Source organism: Symsagittifera roscoffensis, chromosome 6, assembly GCF_963678635.1.
Source record: "Symsagittifera roscoffensis chromosome 6, txSymRosc1.1, whole genome shotgun sequence".
In the NCBI taxonomy this organism is placed as follows: Eukaryota; Metazoa; Xenacoelomorpha; order Acoela; family Convolutidae; genus Symsagittifera; species Symsagittifera roscoffensis.
Window position 1 is genome coordinate 36,994,474 of NC_087067.1, and position 19,653 is coordinate 37,014,126.

A 19,653-nucleotide genomic window follows, 5' to 3' on the forward strand; every position below is an offset into this window, starting at 1 on the left:
TAATACAAGCCAGTTGAATTGATTGAAAGGTCTTCTCCAACAAAGTTGAGCGGTGAACTTTGGAACCAACGACAGAACATCGATTTCGAGTCTTCACATAGCGGATTGAATATGCACCGACCGGTGTGAAGTTTTTCAGAGATTGTAAAGTCCAATTTCAAAGAGGCGCTGGTTATTTCAGACAATAAGCAAACCATGGTCGGAAAAGCTTTATCAAAACCTTTAAAAATTTTTCGAAAGTTTCGTTTTTTTTAGGTCGATCAAATTGATTTTTTCGCCAAGGCTTTTTTGGCCAAATTTTCTTCGCCGCAAGCATTATTTTGAAAAAACAGGCCGAAAAAAGCAACCAAAAAATTGCGTTTTTTGGCGCGCGCTTCCAGCGCAAAATTATTAAGTATTGGCGCCCAAGGCGTCTTCAGAAAGTTTTTATAGTTCGTCAGCCAAAAATGGATATCTCAAAATAGTACAAAGATGGGACCCTTTGGTTTGACAAGGGGTCGAATCCCTGAGGATTCGATTAAGAAGAAAACCGTTTAAGACCCCCTCTAAATCCGCCTCTGGCTGCGGGCATTATTTTGATTCAAAAGTAAAGGAATACCTTTAGGACAATAGTACGACAGTACATTAAGACATGATATTAAGGCGACAAATGAGCGTAAAAGCCATTTAAAACTGTTATTTTAAGCCATTTATCTGTGCCAATTCAGACGGTTTATATTTCTCAGAAATGCATTTGGAGAAATGTGTGCAGCGTCGTCTTAAACGGTTTTTTGTCTTAATATCTGCCGTCTTATTTGCCGGCCACAAGAGTTTTCCAATCGTGGAATGAGTCGTATTGTAAGTATAAACCCCCTTAGTAAAAACCTGAATTTCTCTTTATCTTTTGAAATGGAAATTTTGAAAATTAAGCTTCAGATTTCCTTAGAATTTGTTAATTTCGTCAATCAAAACCAAAGCTTTATGATCCAATTTTGGTTACAGCCAAACGATGAATCTTGGGCCGTATAGCAGAAAAGTTTCTTGGTTATCTCCCTTTTTGTCTTTCTGACTATCTTAGTGTTGTGTTACCCATCGTCTGAATTTTGATCATCTGCATCCCGATTGCGTGGTAATTCACCAAATCCAAAAGAATTCGACCAAACGGCAATAATAAGGCATATAAGTGATTTCATTTGAAAACTTTTTGGATTTCAAAGTTTTTGTTTTGTTATCGATTTATCGATTTGAAGGTTTAAGACAAATATTCTGCAATTAAGTAAACATCATAATCTTCTGCAAAACTCAGCTCAGACAATAATTCTTTTCGATAAAGATATTTCTATCAAACTTTACTGAGCAAGAATATAACTAAACTGTGGCAAAGCAAAACAAAGCACTTCTTTGATTGACCATGATCTAAAACTGGGTCTCGAATATCAAGTGTTCCTAATTTGGCTAGCAATATCAAATCATTTTCGGCTCCTTAAAACTTTTTGAACAAAATCTTTCTTCATTTTTTTTCGTGTACAAACCAATTTTAATGTCATTATATGAGTATAATTTCGAATTTCGTTTAATGTATGACTATAATAATTTGTGCGAATCAAGCTAAGAGAGAAGAAGGGAGATGACTTGTTGAATATTGATGACGAGGAAGTAAAATCCGATTCACTTCGGTTATTAATCAGTCGTTTGGTGGATGGGTTAACTGCCGACTCCTAGGGGAGTGTACTTGCCTACAGCAAAAATCCGCTTCAAAATTAGCCCATAAACTGGGGCTATGAGTGCCTTATCTGTGCCAGGTGGACAACTGTGTGCCAACTGTTGTCTCGCCTTCTTACGAAACGACTTTAAATGTACTCTATCAATACAGACTCCAAGATGATCGAACGGTTTCCACGTTCTTAACTCATAACAACTTATCGTCATACATTTTCACTACCTAATTTTTGTTGCCATAGCGATTTAAAATCACAATAATTTGAAACCATTTTTGAAATCTTAAAATCGTCTTAATCCAAATTTACTTCAAAAGGGACTTCGGTAAAAATCAAAGAAGAAAGGGAGATAATTTTTTTGTCATTTGAAGTGGAACAATTTTGCGCAACTTAATTCGCGTAAATTTCGAACAGAACGTACTTTGCCAATAACTCGGATTGTGAAAAAAAATTTCGAACCAAAATGAAGCAACCTTTTAATGAACTTTAAAGGCCCGCAATTTATAAAACGTTCCTTGAATAAAATTAGCGTACTTTTCCAGACATTTGCAGCCGGTACAGAAATTTAAAAAGGTTTAACCAAGGCCAACAGGTAACAAATCATACAATTTTACAATCTCTTTTGAGCTTGAACCCATAATCCTATGGATTTGTTCAGCTTTTTTAGATATGTTGGCACATAAACACGACCCTAAAGGGCTTGTCAGCCTCTACTTCCAACCTGGCATTCCGCAAAATTTCGTGGGGTTAAATTGCTATAGTGCACGAGTCAAACTCTTGCGTTTTGTACGTTATCCGGGAGTCTGCAATGAAAGATCTTTTAGAAAAAGGTAACCAAAATTTGAGTCCGATTAAATCTTGAATTTTAAAATACGAATGTAAAAAACAAAAGTAAGACAAATTTAAATTGATTTGACACAAATGTGATAATGTTCTGAAAAATACAATCAATTTTAATTTTTTAATAGACATAATTTTTTGAACTTTTTAATTTAATTCACAGTACTTTTTTACTTTTTCTTTGTGAACTTATGGCCACTCGATGCGTCGAAAACATATTTTTCTACTATGAACGGAAGCGTAGTTTTACAGGCTGTACTTTACTTTCCGCACAGTAGGGTGGAAATAGGATTAGATACTAAAATGCCATCCTTAAACAGCACTTGGTATTCTAGCAATCTCACTCTCTGGTTACATAGGGATGATGGACTGCACCAATATTTTTATATAGGAAGAGCCAATATATCGAAGCCACTCGTCAATTTTTTCAGGTTTTGGTGTTGTCAGTTTGTTTCGAACTTGGAGCAATTTCTGACTCCTCGATCTTTTGTTTTTTCTTTTGTAAATTTGTTTTTTTTCCCATGTAAATCTGTTTGTTTTTCTATGTAAAGCTCAAGTAGATGTAAAAAAAAACCGCCAACAAGTGCGCTCCGGTGAATCGTTTTTGGAATGACTGAAGATATGTTGAACAAGTAATATTGAGATGTTTTCGAAACTTTACATGAATCATAAACCAGTATAAATTCTGAAACCGAAAAATTCTAGTTTGTGCAATGTTTTATGTTCGCCGACAAAGTATAAAAACATTATATTTTGGTCTCGCGTTGGTCATAAAATTAATCGTGATGGTTTGAAATTTTGCAGCTTAGTCTAAAACTGAGTCGCGGGTTGGTGAAAAAATTTATGGGAACAGATTAACAGATCATCTCCAATGAAGGCGTGAAGGGGAGATATGAACTGGTTTTTTTTTGAAAATATCAACCCATCAATTACTTAGCACACGACGCAACATTTCGTTTACTCCTACTTATTTGTAGAACTTGATTTCTATTGAATAGTTTTGTGTGGATTGTCTTGTTTTCGTGTTAAAACGAATCATTTTTCCGTTATTTTGATAGCTCAGTTATAGCGAACAAAATACTAAGTTGAAAATATAATAATTTTTTCATATTGTTTAGGGACAATGATTAGGGATAACTAGGAATAATGTTAAGAAGCCTCCGAGATGACAAAGATTAGAAGGCAAAAACAGAAAGCAACACACTTTTCAGGCAACATCAAAGCTGCATTACTTCATTGAAACCTTTTCAAAAACAATATTTTGCTTGATTGTCATACCAACTAACTAAACAGCAGTTAATAGAAGAGTAGTAGTTACTTTTTCATTGTTAAATTTTCGTTGTAAAGCATGATTTGCTTGCAACGGTGCTATCTATTTTTAAATCGAGATTAATGCAGCTCTTTAGTCCATTTTTGAAATCATTTCTTGGTCTTGACTCAAATTAAAGAAAACTAGTCGTGAATAAATTTTCAATAGTTATGTTTGAAAACAATTGTCCACAGCCGGTAAGCAAAAGTTTATTCTTGACAATTTGACAATTCCAAAAAAAATTATTGCACTTAACTTTGAAAGGATAGATGATGAGATCAGCTGATCGGCTTGACATAAAAGGTGGCGTCCCTCATGCTTGAAGGACCAAATGCTTGAAATTAATTTTAACTTACTTTCAGCAAATCAGAATTGAGTATTCAAAATCTCAAGGTAAATCGTGAAAATCTCAAAGTAAGAAAATAAATCCAGGCCATTAGTGTTAATATTGACCGATTAGATAATAAGCAGATGAGTTTTCAAGACTGAAAAATTCTTATGATTTGGCCTCATTAATCTTGATGATTATCTGAGTTGTTTTGGGGTTGTAACCAGCAATTTGTAATATTTTTGATTATTTTCCACCGATTTAATACATTTTCTGCTAATATTGACTTCGATTTTGTGAGAAAGGCTTTTAGACAATAAAAATGCTTAGCGATTTTGATTGGTTGAAATTTTTTAAGCATTCGGTCCTTCAAGCATGAGAACCCTCCCCACATAAAACATGGAAGCGGCGGATATAAATCAGTTTCTTGATGTGCTTGCTTGTGTTATACTTTTTGAGTTTTGAACGGCATTGTTTGTACTCTTTTTGTTCTATGACTATTTTCGAAGAAAATGACGGAGTGTTTGTAATTGGGGTGGTTTCTTTTCTCTAGACAAAATTTGACTTTTTAACTAGCCATTTTTGACAAAACTTTTTTATCATACCAAAGTTATTGTCATTTTGCGGTCAAACTTGAAAAAAATTTTTACTAGTGATTATTTTTTGTAATATTATGAGGGTTTAACAATTGCTAATTTGGGCAATTGGGGATAATTAATGCGCAATAAATTTCGTATTTTTACGCGTAAACGAAGAATTGGATTGTTACAAAATGAATTGAGGCTAATCTTTTTGGCGTTTGGTCTTTTTAAAACTTTGTTATGTACGAAATGTATCACCTTTGTCTTTGCACACCGTATGGGGGGTAGTTTCACAAAAAAATGGAAAAAAAGCACTTAAAAACTGAACATTATTATATAGATGCCAAGGTGCATTCACAATTACAAGCAATCCTAATGTTTTGATGTTCGAAGAAAAAAAAGCTGATTTGTGCTCGGAGTGGTGCTTTTTTTCTGCGATCAAAATTCAACTTTTTCACTACCATTTTTTAAGGATTTTTCATGCCATCCAAAAAATATCAAGACACTGCTAAGAGCTCAAATTAAAAAGAATCAGACCGAAATTATTTCTCTCGATTGTTTACATGATTTGTGAGGCTAAAAATAAAAAAAATTGTAAAAACTTTGAAAAATCTTATAACCGTTTATTAGTTCATGCAGCCTTTAGACCTCAACAATTTTGTTAGTTTTCCATCTTTGCAAAACAGAGAACAGTGCGGTTAAATTGTCAAGCGCTGGAATTTTTTTCATTTGGCTTTTGAATTGTTCCACAGCTTCTATTTATAAAAAATGTGAATACACAGAAAAAATTAAAAAGAATTCCGAACCGCGTTGAAAATTTTGGGAGAACGAAATTTCAAGTATTATTTTTGCAAGTATTATAGATCTGAAATAGTCTTGAAAAACAAAATTTCAGATTTGAAATCAGATCTGAGAAACCCTTTGTTATATTGTAATTTAAGCATTTCGAGCAACAATGGAGTGTTTTTTTTTTGCTGTTTCTGCAATACACAATTAAGTTTAGGTTAACTAGCGGTCGGAAACACTTCCGAATATTTTAGGACACTGTGTTAAAAAGTTTTCAAAAACTGTTAGAAGACCTGTAACGTTTTTTGATTTTCATGCGCTACTTATGCGTTTCCAATATTTATCTCATGTTTGGGGAAACATACTTCGGCAGTCTTCAAGTTGAGACTTTGCTGAGTACTTGCTAGTAGCTAGCAGAAGCTAAAAAATTTAAAATAGCAAAAAATGAGTCCAAATCATTGATTTTTCAGATCTGAAATACACAAGAAAAACTGAATTTCAGAGCTGAAATTAGATCTGAAATAGATTTGTTCAGATCTGAAATAACCAAGAAAAAGAAAATTCCAGACCTGAAATTAGATCTGAAATAAGCAATCCTTAAAGTATCCAAGCGTTATTCAAACATTTCACAACCTATTTCAGATCTGAAATTTAGATCTGAAAAAAAAATATTTCAGATCTGTTTCAGAAAATTTACTGGGTACGGGCATGATTGACCGGCCAATCAACGTTTGCTTGAATCCAACGAAAGATTTTTTTCAGATTTGATGTAAGTAGCGCCTCTCAATACACCAATTGATCTCCCATAGACATAAAATTTGCTTTTGAATAACATCGGCAATTTCCTTTTGTTGCAACGCAAATGTAAACAAGAGTATAAATTTTTTCCTTTCGCTTTTACCTGGGGAGCACTTCGACCACAAGAAAAGGAGAAGTGCGAGTGCAGTCGTATGCTAATGCTATTTGATATCGTTGGCTTCGAGAATATGTTCCATCACTGGTTAAGCGTGTCAAGTGGCACACTCATTCTAACTTCACTTTTAAGACAGGCGATCTCGTATGGGTGATTGAGCCTGATAGTCCGCGTGGGTACTACCTTCTCGCCCGAATCGTTAAGCTACATTATGGACAGGACGGTTGCGCACAATCCGCCCTTGTTAAGACCAAAACCCGTGAAGTCACTCGGCCGTCCGTTAAGCTCGCTCCGGTTCTTCTTCTCCAGGGGGGGGGGGGTTTGGAGGTTGTTGCAACGCAAATGTAAACAAGAGTGTAAATATATATAAGAGTATAAACCCAAATATAACAAAAACAGTTGGCCGAGCGTCCTAAGCTAACGTACCGACTATACAGACTTCGAGTCCCCCACCTGACCATGTATGAATATACTAAGAAAGGGGGTTACATCCTATTTTAACTGTTTTTTGGTTCTCATTCGGTTCAGCCTTGATTAGGGCTGACTGCCAAAAACATCAATTTGTCTCAGGGACATTATTACCGATTCTTGTGGCTAGGTTGCGCCATGTTTTACCGGGTTCGGGCAGATGATTGACGTTATTTGATGTTATGCTCGACCAAAATTATAATGAGTTTCCGACACCATTTATATTTTAGGGTTATTTTTACTATCAAAATACGCAAATTTCAGTCTTGATTTAAATGAAATAAATTAGCGATACATATATGTGCAGAAACTTTTTTTAAAGAGAATATGTCATTGTGTTTTGATTATTTTTGAATATTCAGAACAATGCAAATAGTTTTAAACGTGTTGATGCTCGAATCTTCTCTTTACCACTGGACGGGCATGTTAGTTTTCTCTTCGCCCAAGAGGCCTCAGATGCCTACAAGGGACTGCAAACTTACTTCATCATTTGATTTGCTAGAAATTCGTTATTGAAAATCTGAAAAAATTGTTTTTCTTTTCGCTCTGATATTTTTACTCAATCAAGGCTGCAAAACTTCTGAGAGTTCACAGATTTACGGATGCAAAAATTGGTGAACTATACTTGAAACAATTCTGGAAAATAGCCATAACTTGGGTACAACATAAAACGCAATGATTAAATTAAGAATTTCTAGGCAGCTTACATCAAACCTATGATACAATTAAAACCCTATAAACTAAGTTGTTACCCGGGATGACCAAAAATACTAGTCATACAATTTCCATATATGGAAAAATGCTAGTCATACACTTTCCATGCAATTCCATACGTACAGAAAATTGCATGAAAGGTCTATGATTAGTATTTTTTTCATATATGGAAATTGTATAACTAGCATTTTTCCATAAACCAAAAATATTGATTTTTTACATTTTTATTTCTCAATTTTTTTTGGCTGTGTTCGTAACCGAACACAAATGACATGAACCTTGATTACTCAAACGTAGTAACCAACGGTTTGGCCGTCTCGCATTAACAATGCATTGGAAACAGCCTGATATGTGTTACTTCTGTATCAGACAATTAACATAACGAAAGTAGTGAACTTTCAAATTATGGCAATAATTTTCAAAGATGATTATTTCTAAAATTTGAATGTTTAAATTACCAGACATTGATCAAGGTATACAAAAACATGTCATACAAAAGAAAGAGGAGTTTTAAGCGTTTTTGAAAAAAGTTACGAAGAGAAAAGAAAAAAAATCCAATATTAGTATATCCAGGACTACGTTATACACACAAAAAATTAAATTTTGCATGCAAAATTTTTTTTTCAAAAAATGTTTGTTTGAATACGAAAATCAATTTGCAGTTAAAAAAATAAACAAAAAAAATTTTTGGGGGCAATTTCAAAAATACTTTGTAGTATTGCGAAATACTACACACACACAAAATACCATTGTCTTAATTGTTTATTTAATGACCCAATTCTAAATTGGAGCGTGCCATTTAAATTAAAGCCTCTTTTCACTAAATCAGATATTGACTGATTTACTCTTATTAGGACTATAAAATCTTGTTTTGAAAATCCACTCCCTTTTAAATACTTGTCCAATTTTTCTCATTTTTTTCATGCTCAATATTTTAAAAGGGCGGCGATTATTAATACGTCCCTTTTAACTTAACTTGAAACAAACTGGATAAATATTTAGCAGTCTTGCCGGCTGCACTGAAATTCTCCTTGCTTTGATTAAACAGAGGTGCACCTGCAATATGATGCATCAGAGAGAGTAATATGAATTTTTAATAAGACAAACTGAAGGCTGCGGTTTTCATCAAAGGGGACTAATAAGTTGAAGATATTTGATTTGAAAAAATCAAATAAAAACTAGTTGAAAATTTCCTTATTAAAAAGGGAGAACAAAGGAGCAGGTGAAAACTGAATAACCAAAGATTGAATCAGCCGCCGGTTTATGCTTATGAGCAAAAAGACTGGCCTGAAATCTTCAGTGTTTCATTTTGCTCAGTCAGCAGCAAGTCATTTCTCTTCAGTCAGATCTTTTAAAAAATAAATAATTTTTCTTTTCTGCCCTAACACTAAAATTAATCTAGCCCTTTTCATTTATAAAAAGAGAATAAATTCTCAGTTTAAGTTTGATTTGAAAAATTATAAATCGAGATACTCGAGATACGCACCCCCGAGTAAGTCTGGACTACAAGTACCCAAAGGACTACAGCAAGACGATTCAGACGACCCAACCAGAAGTGCTGACTTAGACAAACATCAAGGGCAACCATACATACTAATCAGCCACCGACCTTAGTAAGAAGATAAAATATTGATGAACAAAATAAGATTAGCTCAACCTCCCCTCATAGGTATATTTCTTTAAGCTGTTCGATTCATTTATATAATCTAATAACCCAGTGCTCTGTATCTAACCAACTAATTAATTCATACCTCTTCTAACTATTGTTTCTACTCTACTTTTTGTCAAGACAATTTGACGATCTAAGGTGAGACTTATAATTTAGGATAAAATTACTAAGCATTCAACCAGCAATGACCGTATAATAAAACTGGTGCGACCGCAGCAGAGAATTACTCCTTAAGAAATTCTTTTTCCAACAAACTAGAAACAGCTTTTAAAATTCAAAAAATATATTATTATTAGGATCTGTGAGTATTTGTCAGATTAGTTTCCAACCTCAAAAAGCCAGAGACAATGGGTATCTTTCGATAGAAACACAATTTCACTGTCTTCTACTTGACAGATATTCCTAGTAGGGTTCTTGCGAAAGCATCCCCTGCGCTAGCAGTCGCCCACGATATCCCTCCATCTCGAGGTCTATTAGACGGCTTTCTAACTGACATTAGCTCATGAACTTAAATATTATCTATTACTATAATAATATATAAAATTTCTGAAAGAATCGTTCTCTGCCTAAGTCCGCTAGTAAGATATACCCGTTTTGTCCAGTAATCCACTAAACTTTTGCCGAAACTTCAGTTTGAAGTTATCAGCACTAAAATTAACGAAATTCTGTATTAAACTAAAGTGCTCAAAAAACTTATTAGATATCTTCAATTATTTTTTTGAGGGGGTTAAGTGGTCATATGTGCGATCTAAGAGTACCCTAAATTGTATGATAAATTCAATTCTTCATCACATTATCTCAAACCATCCACGCTTGTTGCTATTTATTCTAATCCTTCATCAATTCTCGAGGCTTATCCTCAACTTTTCTTAAACTCATTTTAATTCTAACCACCTTAACGTAACTTAAACCTAAATCATCCATCAGTAAAGCTACCAATTACTGAAACTAAGGAAGAAAATAACAAAAACCAAAAAGGAAGGAACAGATTTGAGTGTTTTTTGATAAATCATTAGTTTTTTTGACACAGTTTAAATATACACCTAATTAACAATAAGATTACGCACTAAAACCAATCTTAAACGTTAACCACATAACACCAAACAACAAGTTTTAGTTTAAGCACAAAAATATCGGGTTTCACAACAAAAACTAAGTTTGAAACACTGACACATCCACTTTATATTGATAAAATAGGTTTCATATGATAGCATAAGCACTAAAAAATTGATTTTTAAGAGCCAAAATTTTTGGTTTTAGTCTAAGTTTCAGTAATAGGTTCAAACGTTTCAGTTAAAATAAGTATAGTTTCCGGTCAAAATTTAAAGTTTCTGTAAACGGATTCGGGTAAAACAGCAAAAGTTGAACTAGTCAAACCCAAATTTGGATACCACAAGTCAAAAACCTGGTCTTAAATGGTACGTTTTTGTTAGTTTCAGGTTTCAGAACACAAAAATTGAGTTTTTGGTCTCAAAATTGAGCTCCGAACGCCGAATTTTGACTTTCTAGAGAAAACTAACGGTGTTAAAACCCACCAAACCAATTTTAGAATTTTGTTCCTTAGGCTGAAACGTACGTTTCAGAATTGGTGTTTTTGGTTTCAGAACCAAAAATCTTGCTTCCCGAGAAAAATTTTTGTGAAATATTGAAAGATAATAAGAATCCTTAATGCACTAACAAATTTTTGAACTCAAAAAACTTCTAGAAGGTGTTAGTTTGAGCCCTCAAACTTATAGTTTCAGAAAACTAAAATCGTCGTTTTAGGCTAAAATTTTCATCTTTTTGGCAATTTTATTGCTGAAATAGAAAAATATTAGAGAGACCAACCTAAATTTCCAATCTCAAAACTCTAAAACCAAGTGGTCAAACCATAGTTTCAGTTCTAGAAATCATAGTTTCAGCCCCAAAAACTTAGGTTTCCGCAAACAAATTTTTGATTTTGAAGTTACAAACCTGTTCAAAATTCTAATTTACACTAGACCAGCTATCAAAAACCAACTTTTTATTTTCATGCACCGAGTTTGAGGGAGTTCAAGAGTTTTAGGTTTGAGTTTTCAAAAAACTAAGTTTAAGATATCAAAAGATTCGGTTTTCTCGAATTTTTTTGCAAGATAAAGCGAAAACCAGATATAATAAAGCGTATAAAAAAATTTAAGATTAAAAAAACAACTTCAGCTACCATAGTTTCAGGTTTCAGATTATCGTTTCAGTCAAAAAAATTTCTAAAAATTTTTAACAAAAAAATTAAGTTTTGAACCAATAAAAACCAATAAAGGCATATAGTTATATTAGTTATATTGTTAACCGTACCATATCATCAATAAAACTTCACTTGAACAAAGTTTCAGGTTTCAGTTAAGGTTTCAGCGAATAAAAAACTTGAAAAACTTAGAAAAAATTTAAAAAAAAAAATTTTTTTCTCAAAGAAATTTTTTTATTTCCTTATCTTATTATTAATAACCTTTGTTAATATTCAATAATTCCTAAGAGGTTTTCATTATTTTAAGACATACTAATCAAATAGTACAACTTGGCTTAAGAAAAAGAAAACAAACATCGTGAAATTAATGTCAACACATTTTAAAATTGACGTCAGTACAATAAATTTAAAACTCAAATTAGGAAATAAAGTCTCTAACATCATATGGTATATCACTAACACTAAAAAAAACCATATTAGTATACTAGAAAAACACCCTAACGAAGATAAACACGAATTATACGTCTTCTTTCGACGATATACTCCAGAAATTGACACAATTCTTCAGCAAATAAAAATACCAAATAACATAATTTGTATACCGGAAGAGCGATAAATTGCTTCACTCCCGATTGCTTTTTGATATCATAATATACCAAAGCTCAAAACTACTTGCATTTTAATCATTTTTTATTAAAAACACAAAATTTTGCTTAACAAAACTTAAAAATCATAACAAGTTCATAAGAAAAATTTAAATATTTTTTATATTGTTTATCATTCCCTAGATAAATATTTATGTCCCTAAAAGGATGTAAAATGCTATGACCAACTTTTATCAAGTAAATACAACAGCATTTAATTTAAAACTAAAATTAAAAAATAAATCCACAAAAATTATTTGGTATATCACCAATATCCAAAAAGATCAAATCACAATTTTGTCCAAACACCCACACAAAAATATTCACGAATTAACCATTCTTTCCAGCAGCAATACCCCAGAGATAACTTCCATCTTAAAAAAGCTTAATCAGTCCCATAGCACTATTGATCTATCTAACAAAAATTCGTATTCATTGAACTCAGCAAACTTGATTGTAACTTAAATACAATTATTTCAGTCCGAACAATTGATCAGTACACAACACATCCAAACCCTTTATATATTATTAACAAACTTTGAGTGAATTAAACAAAGATGGCAAACGTATTAGCATACCCAGATTTAGCTCTCGAAAAGTTTACCGGCTTAGATCCGAATGAAGATGCAAGAGATTTTCTTGATATAGTAGAGAAAAAGATAGCATTTTCCCTAGGCACTAGACCAGGAGACGCAGGTGACGAACAAGACGCATATGATAACAGACAAAGAGCCTTATTTGGTTCAGTATTAAGAGGTCTAGCCGCTCAGTGGTATCAGGGATTAGCAGCAAACTTACCTTGGAATGATATAAGAGATCAATTCATAGATAGGTTCACTGATGATAAGGATAAGTATAGGAAACGAATAGAAGCAGAAAACATAAAAAGACAACCTGATGAATTCATTAAAAGCTACATACATAGATAAAGCACCGCAGTAGACCGTGGATGGCCTAATCCAACTTTTAATGATGATCAAAGAACAGCAAAGAAAATGGAATTCTTTGTACGCGGCTTAAGCCCGCCAGGCTTGAAACAAAAGGCTCATCAATTCCTAATTGAGAATCCACCCGCAACATGGCAACAATTGAAAGATCATATTGCCACAAAAGACCTAAGTTTTGCAATAAGTAGTGAGTTTATTGGAACAGCATCCAGTAGCATAGATAATAAATTGGAAATAGAGGGAATAAAGGATCAACTTAAAGAGTTAACAGGACTAATGAAAGATCATAAAATAAACGCAGCTTATAATCCACATGAGCATAGAAACAAACAAAACAACCCAATGTTTTGCAACTGGTGTTGCATGTAAGGTCATACGATAAGACATTGCTTTAAATATAACGATCAACAGGAGCAAAATTATGACTCGCTTCAATTAAGAGAGAACTCAAACAGAAGTTACCATAACTATAGCAAGAGTAGGTCAAGAGTAGACAACAATTTCAATGATATAAATCCCCAACAAGAATTCAGGCATTTGTCAAACTTCAAGGGAAGTTCTCAATCGCGTGACAGGTCGAACAGTAAAAAAACCTTCAACGAAAATAACGATTATCTTTCACCTTACCAGATCCACAATTTTAGCGATGATGACATTCCAGGAGACTATACTGATAATGAGTGTGAACTTGTTAATTTAAACTAGATCAGTCTCCATCTGAACCAAAAATACAATTGTATATTAACTTATATCAACATCCCGTCGGAGACAAAAATAAAAATAACGGTCTGGAAACCCAATTTCTACTAGACACTGGAGCAACATGTTCGCTTATTATTTTGACAGTTATGAACAATATTGTAAAATACAGCCTCTACAGCTGAATAAATCTAGATTAAATACAGTTGCTGTTTATGGAGAAAAACTTAAACTTATAGGTTATACTAATTTTGACTCAACTTTTGGTACAAACACTGATAATCCGGTAAAAATCAAAGCATGGATTTCAGCCGAGAATGGATGCGATCTAAATATATTAGGAATGGATTTCATTTCTCACAATTTTAAATCAATAAATTTTCCGAATTTAAACTTAGAACTAAAAAAATACCCAGATGTAAGAGTTCCTATTAGTACTATAAGAAGCAAAAGTTATCCATATCTAAGCTTTTATCAAAATGTACTTCTTGATAAAACTATAACTATTGCACCAAAATTATCCCGCGTAATTTCAATTTCTCCAGCAGGCGTAGTTTTCAAAGTAGGAACATCGTTTAGAATTGATAAGTCCTTAGAACAAAAAGGCATTAATGCAAAAAGCACTTAATGTAGGAATGAAATTAAGTCAATGCCTATCGTACTGAAAAATTCCAGAGAATCAAAATTAGATATAAACAAAGGTGTAATAGGCCAAACGTTTGAAAACATAGAAATAAAATGAACCCATTTCTTCCTGGTTTAAAATAATTATAAATATGAAGCTTTTATAACGCTTTAACTTTGTGAAATTTACCAATAGTTTTGTATACTGAGCAGTAAATCTAAATTAATCTTACTAAAAAATAAGATTACGAGTATTATCCTACAAATATACTACAATGAATATCGGTTCTGTATGACACCCACAAAGATATGCCAAAATGCATGAACACGGATTTAATTCTTAACCGAGATCGAAAACAGTCAAAAACGCTAACAATTTTGGACCATCCTCAAAATCAAATAAAGATAGAGGGATCGGAACCCAATGGCTCAGACAATAAAGTTTTTCGACTTCAACATATTTACAAAAAAAGTTGCAAAAGGCCAGGAGTTTAAAATATTAAATTTTTACGAGTCTATAATGATTTCATTTTCAGGCGGTTTTATTAACTGAAAATTCAGTATTACACTTAAGGGAATGTCAAATTACCTTACGTACAAAAACGAGAATTAATAGAGTGAAACCTTTGATGAAAGAACTAGCCAATGTAAAATTGTAATAAAATGATTCTGCCAAGTTAATTTGCACCATCGGATTCCTCTTAGGGCCCAAGTAGGGACCAAGGACATTAATTTTTATCTTTGTAGTTTTCAAGTTACAAAATGCAAACTAGAAGAAATTCATCAAAAAGGGAAATATCACCTCCTTTCTTCTCAACACATTGAGTAAAATTTTCACCAATATTCTTTATCATAAAATGGGCGAACAATGTTTTTCGACCCGACCCGCCGCAGATTTATGCCAGCATTTGTTGGTGGCTTCATGTAGCCTTTTTAAAATTATGGTACCATATTCTTCCAACAACGCAAATGCTTGTTGGTGGCTGTATGCAGCCTTTGAGACTCTTATGATTCGCTCCTCACAATTTGGCCAAAATATCAATTCGGTAGTTCAAAATCCATAACATGCAGGCATTTAAACCCTTAAAAACAACAGATTTTCAGAAGCAACACTTTGAAAATTGGACCGCATCATCTTTAAGATTGTTAACGTTAACTTTTTGCATCATAAAGTTCAGGATGACTTTCTGTACTAAAGATGTGAACATTGATTGATGCAGGGGATTAAAACCAAAGAGAAACTAATACACTTATCTTTTTGAATATTATACAGTTTGCAATTTGTCTGTTTAATTTTCCTTTTCTACGATATTTCATTTTGATTTGATTCTAATTCAAATCTTTTCTATTTTCCATCAAAAATTTAACAAAAACTGCTGGTTATGACAACCAGGTGGACATACATTTAAAATTAGGGGTTATTTAATGCCCAAATTTCCATTTTTACTTTAAGTACATAAGTTTAATATCTGAGCTTAACTCAGTGTCGTATAATGCTTTATTCCTGTGGTTAATAAACGCCATGATCGTCTTTCTTCATTTGTATTCCTGTGGTTAATAAACACCATGATCGTTTTTCTTCATTTGTTTTCCGTGGTGGGTTTGTGTGAAACCACAAGATTATATTTTCCATCTTTTATATATATATACAATTTTACACTATGTCCTTCATTGTTCAAACATTTGATAATTAGCCTTAATATCCGAATGTAATTCGGGATTTTGAATATTTTGTCATTTTATCTTGATGTTTAGCAAAATGGAATACGACCCAATTTTAAACTGGAACTGCAGAAATGCAGACCCTGCACCAGAGGAATTTAAAAGAAAGCTGCCTCTCAGGAAGAAACAACGGAAACCGGTAGCAGTTCAATCATTGTCAATGGACGACGGGTTAAATAAGAACCCTCGCAATTTTCCTAGTTTAACCCAAAGATTGGAACTGCAGAAGTGCAGAGAAACCAAGTTGGATACGGAAAATTCAAAATATATAACGAGTTTAAAGTACTCAATAAAGGAAAATTATAACAGATGGAAACTGCCATCGTTCATTGAAGTCGTCAACTCAACGACATTGGAAAAAGCGATGATGCCTATCGACTTCATAACCCAGCCAGAAGTGGTTATAAAGAACGAAAACAACTTCTGGAAATTAAAGAAGAGGGAGGAACACGGCTACATCCTCAAGGCAGGAGGCACGCAAGTCACCATCCCGTTCGAGGGAATAATTGCTTTTCCGAACAATGTAAAAAACAGACAGGAAGAAAAGGACGACATTCAACAACTTACGGAAGGAATGAGCAGGCTACGAATCAAAAACAAAATTGAAAAGAAGAAAATCGTGAAATTGCAACAAAAACTTGAGGCTTCACAAAGGAAGATAGCGATCCTCAGATCATACAACGTGGAACTAGAAGCCGGAAGGAAGCTCTAGATAAAACCTAACTTATCTTTATAACTTTTTCGTTTGATGTTCTCTTTAAATTTTATAACTATAGTATTTAACCATTAAAGTGTTTAAATTTTCACCATGGTAACTGTAAGAATCGAACAGCTTAATTTTATAAAAAAAAGGGTGAGTTGTAGTATTGCGAAATATTACACACACACAAAATACCATTGTCTTAATTGTTTATTTAATGACCCAATTCTAAATTGGAGCGTGTCATTTAAATTAAAGCCTCTTTTCACTAAATCAGATATTGACTGATTTACTCTTATTAGGACTATAAAATCTTGTTTTGAAAATCCACTCCCTTTTAAATACTTGTCCAATTTTTCTCATTTTTTTCATGCTCAATATTTTAAAAGGGCGGCGATTATTAATCTGTCCCTTTTAACTTAACTTGAAACAAACTGGATAAATATTTAGCAGTCTTGCCGGCTGCACTGAAATTCTCCTTGCTTTGATTAAGCAGAGGTGCACCTGCAATATGATGCATCAGAGAGAGTAATATGAATTTTTAATAAGACAAACTGAAGGCTGCGGTTTTCATCAAAGGGGATTAATAAGTTGAAGATATTTGATTTGAAAAAATCAAATAAAAACTAGTTGAAAATTCCCTTATTAAAAAGGGAGAACAAAGGAGCAGGTGAAAACTGAATAACCAAAGATTGAATCAGCCGCCGGTTTATGCTTATGAGCAAAAGGACTGGCCTGAAATCTTCAGTTTTTCAATTTGCTCAGTCAGCAGCAAGTCATTTCTCTTCAGTCAGATCTTTTAAAAAATAAATAATTTTTCTTTTCTGCCCTAACACTAAAATTAATCTAGCCCTTTTCATTTATAAAAAGAGAATAAATTCTCAGTTTAAGTTTGATTTGAAACATTATAAATCGAGATACTCGAGATACGCACCCCCGAGGAAGTCTGGACTACAAGTACCCAAAGGACTACGGCAAGACGATTCAGACGACCCAACCAGAAGTGCTGACTTGGACAAACATCAAGGGCAACCATACATACTAATCAGCCACCGACCTTAGTAAGAAGATAAAATATTGATGAACAAAATAAGATTAGCTCAACCTCCCCTCATAGGTATATTTCTTTAAGCTGTTCGATTCATTTATATAATCTAATAACCCAGTGCTCTGTATCTAACCAACTAATTAATTCATACCTCTTCTAACTATTGTTTCTACTCTACTTTTTGTCAAGACAATTTGACGATCTAAGGTGAGACTTATAATTTAGGATAAAATTACTAAGCATTCAACCAGCAATGATCGCTTAGTAAAACTTCAAAAAAATTTTGTCGTCGCCATTAAAAAAATGCTAGTCATACAGTTTCCATATATGGAAATTGTATGACTAGTGTTTTTTTTCAGAAAACAAAAATAAAAAAAGTCAAAGTTTTCAGTCGTAGCAGCCCAAAAAACGCTTAAATGTTTTGCCAGCAGTTGAATTGATTGATCAAAGCTTTTTTTTTTTCAAAAAAAAAATTAAAAAAAAAATTCTAATCATACAATTTCCATATATGGAAATTGTATGGGTAGCATTTTTTTCATACCATTTTTTTTCCTTTTTTATGAAGAGATACCAATTTCGATACCAAAACAACTTTAAAACACCTTTGAAATTTGATTAAACTCATTTTGCAAATTTGTATGACTAGCATTTTTCCATAGACTAAGTGTATGAAATTGTATGATTAGCATTTTCGGTCTATGGAGGTCAACCCGGGTAAATAGAGAGAATTCCAAAACGTGAGCAAAGTTTCCGTTCCTTAACTCGGGTGAAAGCTTGAACTTTTCACTTACTTATTCTGGGACTGTTCGTCATATGCAGTTTCTTAAATAAGCGAACTCCGCGGAATATAAACAGACGTCTCAGGACCCAGTCAAAGTGTCCCCAATTTCCATCGCCAATTGCCATCACAAAAGTTTAAATAGTCATCATTGCATATGAACTTCAGAAAAACGAAAACAAAAGCATTGAAAAAAGAATTTCGAAGTTGTCGTTTTAGGGGAGGGAAGGTGTTAATCTTACGTAACTTCCTACAACATGGAATAATGTTTTATACTTGGCACCATCAACACTCCTCCACGGTTTCAGTGATACCGTAAAGTGAAGTAGAATGAAATAAAGGTTTATATAATATTGGATACCTCTGGCTCTGAGTGGCAGCTCAACTCTGACGTATCCCACTTTTTCCAGAACAGTCAGTGCCTGCAGATCCTCCGGAAGGGGTTCCAGATCCATCACTGGAGCAGTCACACTCTCCTCACCCTCCCCATTCACGTGTCCCCCCAATTTTTCCGGCAAGTCTCCCCATTCTTTGTTGTTTCCGGCTGCATTCACTGCATCGGCTTCTTGGTTGTCCAGTTTGCCGACCAAATTTTCCATTTTTGACTTAATTTTTATTTTTGCTTCCAATTTAATCCTGAGCAAAACACTTGGAAATCTGCACGCAAATATTTTTTTAGTATTAAAATTCAGGTAGCTTAAGTTAGTATTACGTAAGCCGAGTATAAATTAGATCCAAGTGCCAAATTCTTCAATTTTTATCTCTGTGATTTAGACTCAGTTGTGCCAAAGTTGATGGAATTCGGACTGTTATTGGAATTTTATCAAAAAAAAATCGCGTGACTGAAAATTAACAATCGCCGCTTAATCAAACTAACGTGATTAATCAAAAAAAAAATCCAAAACTGACAAAAACATGACTTCCAATTTTTAAAAGCCGCCTTTAGAACAAGTAAATCGCCATTCAATATGAAAAAGAACTCGTTC

General features: G+C 33.3%; 2 protein-coding genes across 2 annotated transcripts in view; one reads left to right on the forward strand and one right to left on the reverse strand.

Annotated features, from left to right (window-relative positions):
• The window catches only part of LOC134848442 (phospholipid scramblase 3-like), a 45,401-nt gene extending 25,958 nt beyond the window's left edge, over window positions 1-19,443 (reverse strand). Inside the window, exon 1 of the mRNA XM_063865903.1 lies at window positions 19,029-19,443. Coding sequence (XP_063721973.1) covers window positions 19,029-19,266 — 238 coding nt within the window. The 5' untranslated portion in view covers window positions 19,267-19,443. The remainder of the gene's footprint in view (window positions 1-19,028) is intronic.
• Window positions 1-19,653, forward strand: part of LOC134848411 (TBC1 domain family member 25-like) — a 548,746-nt gene that overhangs the window by 202,734 nt on the left and 326,359 nt on the right. The window lies entirely within an intron of this gene.